Consider the following 11,935-nt stretch of genomic DNA (forward strand, 5'->3'; position numbering starts at 1 on the left):
TTAATTTTGATATGGTTGAAGAAAAAATAGTATATATCATACGGACTAAAATTGCCTATTTTTACTCGCAATTTTGCTTTCACTCGGCTGCGCTGCGCTCCGCCTCGCAACTGAAAATATTGCTCGTAAAAAAATATGCACTTTTAATCCTTATAATATAATATACTATTACCTTTTGTTGTTGTCATTAAAACGCTAGAAACTTTTAAATAATGTTTAAGACTTTGATGATAATAGCGGTTCCTTCATAAGCCTTATTCTCGAATGGGTTGGGTGGAAAGCTGGACATGGTATATGGTACAATTGGGAAAATATCGAACACGTATTATGAGAAATAACTTTTTATTAACAGAAAATAGTAGCAGTACATACATACTAATATTACACGTTCTTAAAGGATAATAAGCGTAAGAATTAAAGTCAGAGATGTTCTTAGCCTATGTATATAAAAAATTAGGGCTCAATAATATGATAGAAGCAATATGCCAATATCATATTGGATTTTTTATAAACATTGCTTATTAATGGAATTTATTAATACTGTTCATTGTAAGTTGTAAAGAATATATTTACATAAATATACAAATTGTACATGATGATTCGAATATAAAAAATTAACAAAGGAGTTTAGATATAGAAATACACATACAAAGTTTAGAATAAGAAAACTTATTTAATTTTATTTATAATCTAAATATACACTACACATTGTTTAAATAATATCTAATTTACAGTTGTGAATGTTGAATCGATATGGCTGATAAGTTCCTGTCGTGTATTTTCTGAGTAGAAAAAATTAAATGAATTTGGCAAATTTTTCGATATTTAGATTAAATATACTACTTAGAAAGTACATGCGATCTAGATTCGAGATCATCTTGTATTATCAAGCTTTCCTGAAATAAATTACTGGAATGCAAAAATTTAATATGCAATGATGAACAATTTAGGTGAAAAAGAAACCATAGCATTTCATTCAGAAGTTCACTATGATTCTATGATACTATTTTGAGAGTTTCTATAATTTTGAGCATGATATATTTTGTCAATATGAGTGTTTTGAACAATTTTCGTTATATACAAAGTTAGTAATGACTTTTCTGAGCCTAAATTAAAAAAATTTATTTTTTAGAAAGATATTTGCTTTAAAAATAGCTTCGATTTTGGAAATCACTATATTTTTATTTACATTATTATTCAGTTCTAAATTCACTTGGGTTCCAGTTTCTATTTTTTATAGAGGGAGAAGAGAGGGTGAGATTTCCACTATTTTTTTTTCGATGCAAAAATATGAATCGAAATTATTCTCCCCATAACTCTCTCAGTTTTGATGTTAGGAACTCTCGTAAAAAATGAAAATAAAGGTTTTTTAAAGGACTTCAAAAAATGTTTTGTAAGTTTTTCCCGAAAAATGCATTATTTTTGGTTATTATACGTAGAAGCTCTCCATTTTCAAGCTTGAAAATACTCATCTACTTTCAACAAGTGATAGTTCCTTGATTCATTGATTTTCGTACTTATTTTCAATAAACAATTGTTCACCTTCAGGGAAAAAGCAACCCTTTGTACTGGGTTTCTCATTGGTTTTCAGTTCTGACGACATAGGTTTACTAAACACATTGAGCAGTGTTTTAATCGTGGTATTTTCACACCCTGGCACAAAACACGATTTATATGCCATTTTTCGGATTAATTAAAGTTTAATAATAACGCTTATTTTAGAATAATCAAGAAATTAACTGTCGTATTCACGTCACGCAATATGGCGGCCATACTGAAATGTTTAAGCTATCTATAAAATTTTTCAATATCCAAAAAATTAATATAATGAAAGTTGTAAATAAGCTATCCACAAGTATGTTTTTCTCAAACAATGCAAGTACCCTGTTATTTACAATTTCGAAGATATTTCCAAAACGTCAAAATCTAAAGTATAGTTTAATAATACAATTGATCGATATTAGGTATATTCTATATACACTTTTAGACAAGAACAATAACTTTTACCCTTTTTACACGGTTTTGTTTACCCTGTATAGTATGATGAATATACATTTTATTTATTTACAGATTTTTATGGGATCTTCACAATTTTTTTTTGAAAATGTATTAAAAATACAAAAGAAAACTTACGTAACTTTATGAAATTAATTCATTATATTGTACTGAAACAGCTTGTACGAGTATATTATATTTACATACAAAGATAGTCAGTTATTTGGAATGAATTCAATAGCTGGAATACCGATTTTCTTGACAAATATTATTCCGAAACTATTATTGTTTTTTCTATGGGGAGTTGTACTGCAAATCACAACATTTTGGTACATCAGTTATCAAATGATTTATTTGTTCCAATCAAGTAAATGCTTATAATGTTACTAATTTCCTATTTTCCATTTTTTGTTAAACGCGAAAAAAATTCGTTTTAAATATTTTCAATAACTTGGGGTGGAAATAATTCATTCACAATTAACTTTTAAGTGTGCTTTGAGCTTTCTAGCATTTGTCAGTACTATTCATGTACTAATTAGCTTCCATTTCACCCTATCTGCATCGAGCATGGGTATACCCACGAGCGAATCTAGGAAGATGAAATATTTTTTAAACCAGATGACTCTTTACGATATAAGCATGTACGAGTATGGCTCCAGAAGTACCAAAAAATTTTTGAAGGTTAACCTAGGCCCAGGTTAACAATTGACAGACAGTGCAGTATGAGCTGGAGCATTGCCTTAATGAAGAAGCTTCTCCCATAATTCGGGTTGCTTTTTTACAGCAAAAAGAATGCCAAGGCTTCGCTGGCTTATCTACAGACACGGTAGACATGGTATTCCAAAAAATAGGCTTCATACTAAGCGGCTGATGGTCTTTAATCTTTGGCTCGTGTGTACTTTTTCTTTAGCAGTCCTAGTCACATTACTTAACAGCCACACCTCGTATATTGTCTGTTGATTGAAACATCATGTTGAAATAAAAATCCTCCCTAGCAATTAACGCTATATATATAATTACTAATGTGAATCGAAATCTTTACATAATTTTAATTTTTTTTTCTCTAGATAATCGTTCATATCAATTTGTAATACTGTTTGGTCCATTCTGAAGAGGAAAATGACCTGAAACAACACAACTGAATTATTATAAGTAATCCAACTATTTCATGAATTTACACATCTAATAATGTATGAACAAAATGCATTATTTGAAGTAACGAAACTTTCAATTGAAGACAAAGACAACTAGTGGTATTGAATACTTGTACAGGTGCTGGAATTGAGATTCGAGTGAAATGCATGCGTTCTTATAATAGGAAAGACCTTGCTATGAGACGGCCAACATTCTCATAATAGGCAGAGCGATAGCCCTGGAAGAACCCAAAGACAGCGATAAAGATGTATGTGAATCATTTCTAGAAAGTTTCTTTTTTTCTTTTGGGTTCTGTTCCAAGAATATTTATAATTAAATGCCTGTTTTTTGATATTTGATGGCTTTTTGATGCAGTTTTATTTTTTGTTATCGTAATGATGAACGTTTAAGCTATCTATCAAATACTGAGATGTTTGTCCTATGTAAATAACATCACAAGGTACTCGATATAAAATATTTTTTTGTTTTAAGGTATTTTGAAGTATTTTTACTATTTCATCCATTCCAAATTGTAGACTCATACAACTTATTTACAATATTATATTTCTTGAAATTCGAACAAGATATTTTCAATTAAGGCTTTTTATATTAAAATTGTTTGCTGGAATATTTCAAATAAATTTAAATGGAACTTTTGACTTTCTGGGATTTTTCTCATCAAAAATTATTATGATTTCACAAAAAAACTCATTATTGAAAAAAATCATCAATTGAATAAACATTGACGGAGGCGATATTTGATATAACTAGACATTTGTTTGAAGAACTTAGATTAAATTTATATAACTAAACGATATTGAACACTTCAAAAATAAATGTAATTACTTCGTACTATCAAAGAACATGTATGCATAATATTTTTAGTAATATTCTCATTTGAAGGAACATATACAAATTGTAATGAGAAACAATAATTGCGCTGTACGTATTTAAACTGAAATATTTTATATCCTCATGTAATTTGGAAACCATTTTGTTAGTATGTTTCTAATGCCGCATTAAAGATTCTATTCCCATATTCCCAAAATGAAATTGTGTCATAGAGAGGGCAATTCAATCACCTTAACTTCAACGCTGTCTTAGGATTTTGCTCAAAAATGAAGACATGAAGAGAATTTTAAGTTACATTGCCAAAATCAGTACCCACCCTTAAGTACTCGTGAGAAAACTAATGTAAGTAAACGTAGAGTTCCGTTGCCTTAAAAGACTTAAATTTATTTTAGTTAAAATATGAAAACGATCAGTAATCATGATACACAAAGTTAATAACAAATTACTAATTAAAGTACCAATTTAATCACAAAATTTCAGGATTTTTGCTGCAGAATTTGATAATAAATTGAAGAACGAAACATCAGTTTTTATATCAGTTTTTTCTTATTTAAAAATTCAATACCTAAAATTTAACAATTAATGAAATTATTTTACGCTCATACGATCAAAACAGCTCTCTAGCATTCACAGATCCGTTATGAATTATGTAAGAGATGGGTAGGTTGGTATTTTCATGAAAAATAGATTCCAATTTCTCAATGAGATTGCAAACTTACGGAGCTAGAATCGGGAGCAATAAAATGGAATTCGTGTCACACTTAGCAAAATATATAAGGGTATTGGAAGGGTCATTTTATCTAAGGCCTAGAAACATTGTATCATGTGAATATTTTGTCAATAAAACATTATATGATGTCTGGTAAACCTTAATCTCATTTCACTTTCAAAATCAGCACATTAGATTGAACTTAACCATCATAGGAAAAATTATAATTGGATTGTACACTTCGAAAATAATATTTAGAATATCGAACAAATTCATTGTAATGAGACAATGTTTTTTTTTTGGAAACAACATCGAGAGACTGGAAATTAATTTTAAATCTATTGTACTTCTACTGCAAAAAATCCTTAAACTCTGAGTAATTCATCAAATTATTTTCAAAAGAGGAATATACATATTTGTACAAATGGATTTTTTTTAAGTTGAGGTAACTCAAATCCTCATACAATCCCAAAAAAACTTGAAATGTAAAATCTTTCTCGAATCGCATTAGATACGTGAAACATTTCACGAATGTCCTTTTTTATCAGTTCCAGATCCTTTAATGTATTTCCAATATAATTTTGAATTGGGAATCCGCATATTCTATTATCAAGAATTTAATGTCGTTATTGCAAGAAGTTTTACTTTGATGGTCTCGACGATATATCTATGTAAATTCGGAATACACCAATGTACGTTTTATCGACCGAAGAGATAAAACTCTCGATAAAGGGCAGTATTGAGAAGGTTTGTTTGGATAAGTACTCGATGAATTTGTTTGTAGTGTATATAAAAACGTAAGAAAGAACAATTTATCGTATCATAACATAAAATATACAAGGGTAGTCAATTAAATGAGGCAACTTTGTTTATTAGGTCTCATAAAGTACAACGTTTTTAAGTTGCACTCCCTGAATACCAACAAACTATACGGGATGCTTTGAAATTTTCTTTACCAAAATATGTCCACATTCAAATATTTATCAGACTTCATACTCTCATTATAAAAACGAACTGTGTCTTCAATAAACGAAGAGAGGGTGATTAGAAGAAAGCGAAGCAACTACACTCATCATAGAATTAGAGATCAGTGTTGAAGAGTTACGATATGCACGAATAAAGGCCTAGGAGTTTTTACATATGAAAACCGACACCGTCTGTAGATTGACATGAATAATCTTAACGATTATTTGAAAATACTGGCGGTCAGTAACAGTTTGTCATGTTGGATATCGAACTTTATCACTCTAATGAATCACTCTGCATAACCATTCCATTCTTTATATTTGAAACTCTATGTATTGAAAGAAAACGTGATTATGATTTGGATCCAGCTTAAAAATTCATCAAATAAACTAATTTCGATTGTTCAAGCTTCAAAATGTTTGTGACACCAATATTAAAGCTTAAACACTCACTAACCACGTTGTTGATAGAAAAATGGTTGATATTCGTAATTAATCATGTTTTATCACGGAAATTATGTTCCTATCTATTTCCCGATAACTCCAATAATATTAATGAAGGCTTTCATTTATTAAACTAATATTTGTATATTTAGCGAAAGCGCACATGTACACGCCAAAATTTGTATAAACTAACCCACCAATAATTAAATATTTTGTTTTCGATGGTCAATATGAAAACTAAACTATAATTTCAATCAAAACCAGGAAACAACATCATCGATCAACGATTTAAACTTTGAAGAATCTCCATGTAAGGGGGCTGATAGATATTAATGTGTCCAATTGACGTTACAATTAAATCAAATGTTCTTGACAATAATGTCTGATTTATTGAAATATACTTTAGATTTTAAATGATCCCATAAGGAGTAATCGAGAATTGTCAAATCGGGGAATTTAGTCGGCCATCCCATCGTCTTCCAATTCAAAATCGTTTAATTATTAGAATGATTAGCATCAGGAAAAAGTCTTTGCAACGTAGGCACTAAGAAGTTGATCAAAAGATCCAGATGAACCTCACCATTAACTGTGCCCTCTACAAAATCAGTGTCAATAACTTTATTGCTAATGAGTTATCGCAGTTCAGTGCTTTTGGTCTTTGATAGACGCAATAAGCAACGTTTAGATTGAGCTCGCAATTTTTTGCACTAATATCAGAGGGTAAGCAACAAGAAGAATTTCTTAGACTCTATTATTGCAGGAAACATGGGCTTTCCATTACATCTCTCAAACAAAACAAGCTTCAGTTTGGTTCACCGCCATCGAATGAATTCGAACCAACGCTATTAGAGGAAAAGGTTACGTTAGGTGTTTTCAGACTAAAATGGTCGATTTCATACAACTTAGGACAACAATAAACTCGGATATTGGGAAACATCAATTAAACACCGATCAGCAATCCAGAATCCTAGGGTACGGTGACTGACGGGGAAATTAGTGCTTCTTCATGAGAACGCTTGACCCCAAGTCGCTCATCAAACACATTGTAAAGGAATGTGAGTAGACTGCTATGCTCCATTACTTGTACAGCCTGGACTTTACCTCCAAGGTTGGATTTCGAGCAGACTTTTCCGACTTATGAATACAAAAGCTGTAGAGCAATTTACAAAAATTAAAAAAAAATGAAGTTTGTACCAAAAAACAGGACAGGATTGCAAGTTTTTCAACTATACATAAATTAATAAGAATATTTTCTATTTTTATATGGGAAATCTTTTGATACAACTCTGGTACACGTACAACGTGATTTCGATCAGTGACTCTTTCATAGTACGGAATTCATTCTATCATCTAGTTAAATATTGCTAGGATCTATTCAACTTTATCATCTCTTATATAATTTTTATTACCTCACCAATATATCTAAGTAAAAGTGTGTTTATTATCAGATCTCGCTTCAAGTTTCTGGAATGCAAACTTCATCTAACACTATAAAATTATCTAACCTCCTAAGAACATGAGCTTTTTGAACGCTTTTCTAAATTCTGGATTGAAAATTGTATAGATAACAGGATTCACGAAACTATTCATATATCCCAACCATGTCGTGAGAAGGAATGCGGCAACGCCAGGTTGACAGTCTAGGTTGAATTTACTGCACATCGCGCTCAGTATATTGCATGTGAAAAACGGAAGCCAACATATCAGGAAAACACCTGAAACAAAAATAACATTGTTTAGTGAAGAGGGTAATTCACGTGAATACTTATATTATCAGTTTTTTTTGTTTTTATGTTAACATATTGCGTATAAATAAGACATATGAAGAGAACTGGGCCATCCGCAGTACAGTCCTTGTTTGGCACACAACGATCTCTTCAGATTAAAAATAATTTGCTAGAACAACATTTTTCTACATCCAAAGATGCGTTTAAATCATATGTTTTGGAGAAAAAAATTCTGACAATTGATTTAAATGCCTGCAAAAGTCTATTGATCTTAGTGGAGAATATTTTGGAAAACAATACGGACCATAACCAATTTTAGATATTCCTCTATCTCCAAAATTAAATAGCGTGCTTCATAGATTCGTCGGAACAAGGAGAGACTGCCTGGATAGCCTGCGCTTAAGATAAAAAAGAAGAAAGAAACTCAATAAAAAGAGTGAATGCAAACGGTTGTATCAATAGCTAGATTCTATACTAGTGGGGTCAACAGGCCAGAGATAAAGGAGGGTTCTTATTCGGAATGGTAAATGTTTTGAGTTTGATAAACCAGAGAGAAAACCAAGCCCTGAAGACACGTAATAACATTTTCCTCCCAAACATTCGAACTTATCAATTTCTATCTTGTCTATATATATATATATATATATATATTATAGTAGAAAGAAATTTTTGGATAGTATCCATGCTTATTGCAACCATAGCTCAAACAAATTGTTCAAGCAAAACACCAATGTGAATGAGATTGTTTTTTTATATCTAACGTTATATATAGTTATATAAACAAAAAATTTAGATAATACTATTAAACTATTAAAAATATTGTTGTTTTTTTTGGTATATAGTCTATGCTATAATTGGACATAAAAAGGTGTCAATCCCTTTTAGAAATATTCTGAAGCAGTAGTATGAAATTTGTTTAACAATAAATCCTAATCATGCTTATAATATCATTTGATGTTGACGTTCTACCTTTTGAGTTTCTATCGCTACAAATTTATAATTTTATTCTCAGTCACTTTCGTTCGTTCGTTTCGTAATTGTCTCGTCCCCTTTTAATTTCATCCCAATATTGAATTGGAAATTACGTAATTTTTCGAGACAATACTTGCAAATGAGTAATTTCATCATGATAAACGAATAAACTTTGATACAGGTACAAGATCTTGTTGCAAATTTTTCAAGTAATGTTATGTAACAAAAGTTTTCGGAAAAATTCGCTGCTTTCAATTCCAAATAACAATAAATACCATGTTTAACCTATTCAAAAATTGGACGCTCTAAAGCTTTGAGGAGGGCTCAGTAAAGCTTTACATCATGAAATGTCTTCTTCTTCTTCTTCTTCTTCTTCTTCTTCTTCTTCTTCTTATTTTAAGACTGTGTCTTGTGTTTTCAAAGAGGCAGCCTAAGTTGACTGCGAGGACCAGCTCTCATACCAGCGCTTTGGTGGTCTTCCAGGCGGTCTACTTGTATTGGGTCTCTCTTCCTTTGCGATTTTCGCCAGTCGATCGTTGTTCATTCTATTGACATGATCTCTCCATGCTCTTCTTCTAGTTCTGGTCCATCTCACTATATCCGGAACGTCACACATTCTTCTGATTTCATTGCTCCTTATTCTGTCTCTTCTTCTGTCTGTTTTCCCTGTGATTGAGCGTAATGTCTTCATCTCGGTTGTTCTAAGAATCCGTTTAGTAGTTGCAGTCTCCGCCCTCGTTTCTATGGCGTATGTCATTACTGGTCTGACACAAGTTTTATATATCCGTGTTTTGCTTTCGATACTTAAAAATTTATTCCTCCATATCACGGTTCGAAGGAATCCTGATATCCTAGATGCTGCTGTTGTTTGCGTTTTGACTTCTTGTTTCAAGTTCCTATTGCTCGTGATGTTAACCCCTAAATATTTAAAAGACATAACCTGTTCTACACTTTTATTATAAATTGCCAGTTTGCATCTTCTTGGTTCTCTCGCTATTGTCAAGGATTGTGTCTTTTGTTTCGATATGATCATATTGAATTCTCTTGCAACTGTTTCAAATCTGTGTAGCAGTTTTTGCAGATTATCCTCATCTTCAGATATCACAACCGCGTCATCAGCGTAGCAAACTATCTTAAACTCATGTTTTCCCATTCTGTATCCTCTGCCTGCCGTTTTGACTTCTTTTATGATTTCGTCCATTATAATGTTGAAGAGTATTGGGCTGAGACTATCTCCTTGTCTGATCCCTGTTGATACTGGCATTTTACTGGAGAGTTCGTTGTTTACTCTTACATATGTGCTATTTCCGTTGTTCATGTCCCGAATTATGTCTATTGTCCTTTGGTTTACGCCTCGTTTTTTTAGTAGCTCAATGACGTCATGTAATCTCACTCTGTCAAATGCTTTTGTTAAATCTATGAAGCCCATAAACGCGGTTTTATTGTACTCTATGGCCTTTTCGGCAATCTGTCTTAAGATGAATATAGCGTCTATGGTTGATCTATTTTTTCTACATTCCTGTTGTTCTTCGCTCATGCCGCTACTTGAGATTTCTTCTGCAATAATTTTTGTTAGTAATTTTGAAGTCGTGCTTAGGAGGCTGATCCCTCTATAATTATTTGGATCTTTCTTTTCCCCTTTTTTAAAGACGGAGATGCTTACTTTCCATTCCTCTGGTACTTTTCTCTGGTCGTATATCTTGTTGAACGTGACATGCATTTGGTCTATTAATTCATTGCCACCATATTTAAGAAGCTCGTTATTAATGTTATCCAGCCCTGGTGATTTCCTATTTTTCATCTTGCGCATTGTTGCTTCAATTTTGTCTTTTGATATTAATTGCTGTTGGATGTCTTCTCCTTCCTCAGATATATTTTCTTGTTTCTGTTCTGTGGATTGGCTTGTTATTATGTCACCGTAGAGTTCATGGAAATACCTTTCCCTTTCTTTTAACGTTATTGTTTTCGTGTGGATGTATTCATTGATTGGTCTTTTGATGTTCCTTATCATATTCCAGATCTTTTTTTTGTCCCCCATATAAGTCGTTTTCCATGTCTGATGAGTATTTCTCCCAGAATTGTCTCTTAATCGTTTGTATTTCCATATTTGTCCTATTCCTCACGACTTTGTAAACTCTGCCAGTATGGCCGTTGGGCGGATTGAGTAGCTCAACGACCATGCTGCCGGTCCCAAGCCCGGATAAAAGAGGAGGGTTGTTTGGCAAGGCTAGCTACCTACCTCATGTAAAACAGCCATTTGCTCAGAGAACGAAGAAAGAAAATATTCATAAAATGTTCTTCGTCTTTTATTTATATATAATTATTATTGCTTATTTTCTCGAAATAAGTTGTGGACTAATTCGAGATTGTTATAAAAATCCCCAATAGGAACATTTTCACATATTTATGGACACGATTTCTCCTTCTAAGAAGTGACTCAGTATCTCAATTGAAACGAAACAGATCTTGTAAATTGTTAGCTTGAATAAAGTGCAATTCTCAACAATATAAAACGAGAAATCGGTCTTGTATTGTGTATAGAGGCGTTGAAAATATGAGGAATTTACGATAAATCGAGTTTCTAAAGAATTCATGCTATTGTATTTTTTAACTCGCCGTCGATTTTTTTCTATTCTGAAAAGTCGTATAGCTTTTGTATAGAAATAGTCATATTATTGCTTTTTATTTCTGAGGAGATTTCACAGGTAATCTGCAAAGCTCCTGATACCATCCGTTAAGGTCTGAAATTTGGATTAAAACATTATATTTGCACTCAACCTAGTTCGTTTACATAGTAACGAATAGTACACCCTTAAATTACCGAAACCACCTTTTTGGAATTGGACAGACAATGTCTTCAACTCGGTCAGGTGGGTGTATATTCTAGAGGCAATTGAATACTGCTTGGGGATCCGAGACTCAAGTGGTGGAGGACAGAAGGACAGGTGACTAGATTAATTACCGCAGGGGTCGCTCATGGATCTATACTGGCACCGGAGCTACTGGTTACTTTACTTGATAATATATCACTGGCCTACAATGTTACCGGATCTTATTTTATGTGATTTTTTTGTAGGGGTTTGTGAGGGACACTGTTTATATCGCTTTTTCACCAACAACGTTGATTGAACTGAAAA

The 11,935-nt window shown here is 32.2% G+C and overlaps 1 protein-coding gene across 1 annotated transcript in view; it reads right to left on the reverse strand.

The window, feature by feature from the left end:
* Window positions 1-3,075: 3,075 nt before the first annotated feature.
* LOC130453097 (dopamine D2-like receptor) overlaps window positions 3,076-11,935 on the reverse strand; it is a 144,733-nt gene continuing 135,873 nt past the window's right edge. Inside the window, exons 7-8 of the mRNA XM_056792694.1 lie at window positions 7,605-7,814; window positions 3,076-3,119 (exon numbers count right to left, since the gene is read on the reverse strand). Coding sequence (XP_056648672.1) covers window positions 3,076-3,119; window positions 7,605-7,814 — 254 coding nt within the window. The remainder of the gene's footprint in view (window positions 3,120-7,604; window positions 7,815-11,935) is intronic.

The sequence above is a fragment of the Diorhabda sublineata genome, chromosome 2, assembly GCF_026230105.1.
Source record: "Diorhabda sublineata isolate icDioSubl1.1 chromosome 2, icDioSubl1.1, whole genome shotgun sequence".
Classification (NCBI taxonomy): domain Eukaryota; kingdom Metazoa; phylum Arthropoda; class Insecta; order Coleoptera; family Chrysomelidae; genus Diorhabda; species Diorhabda sublineata.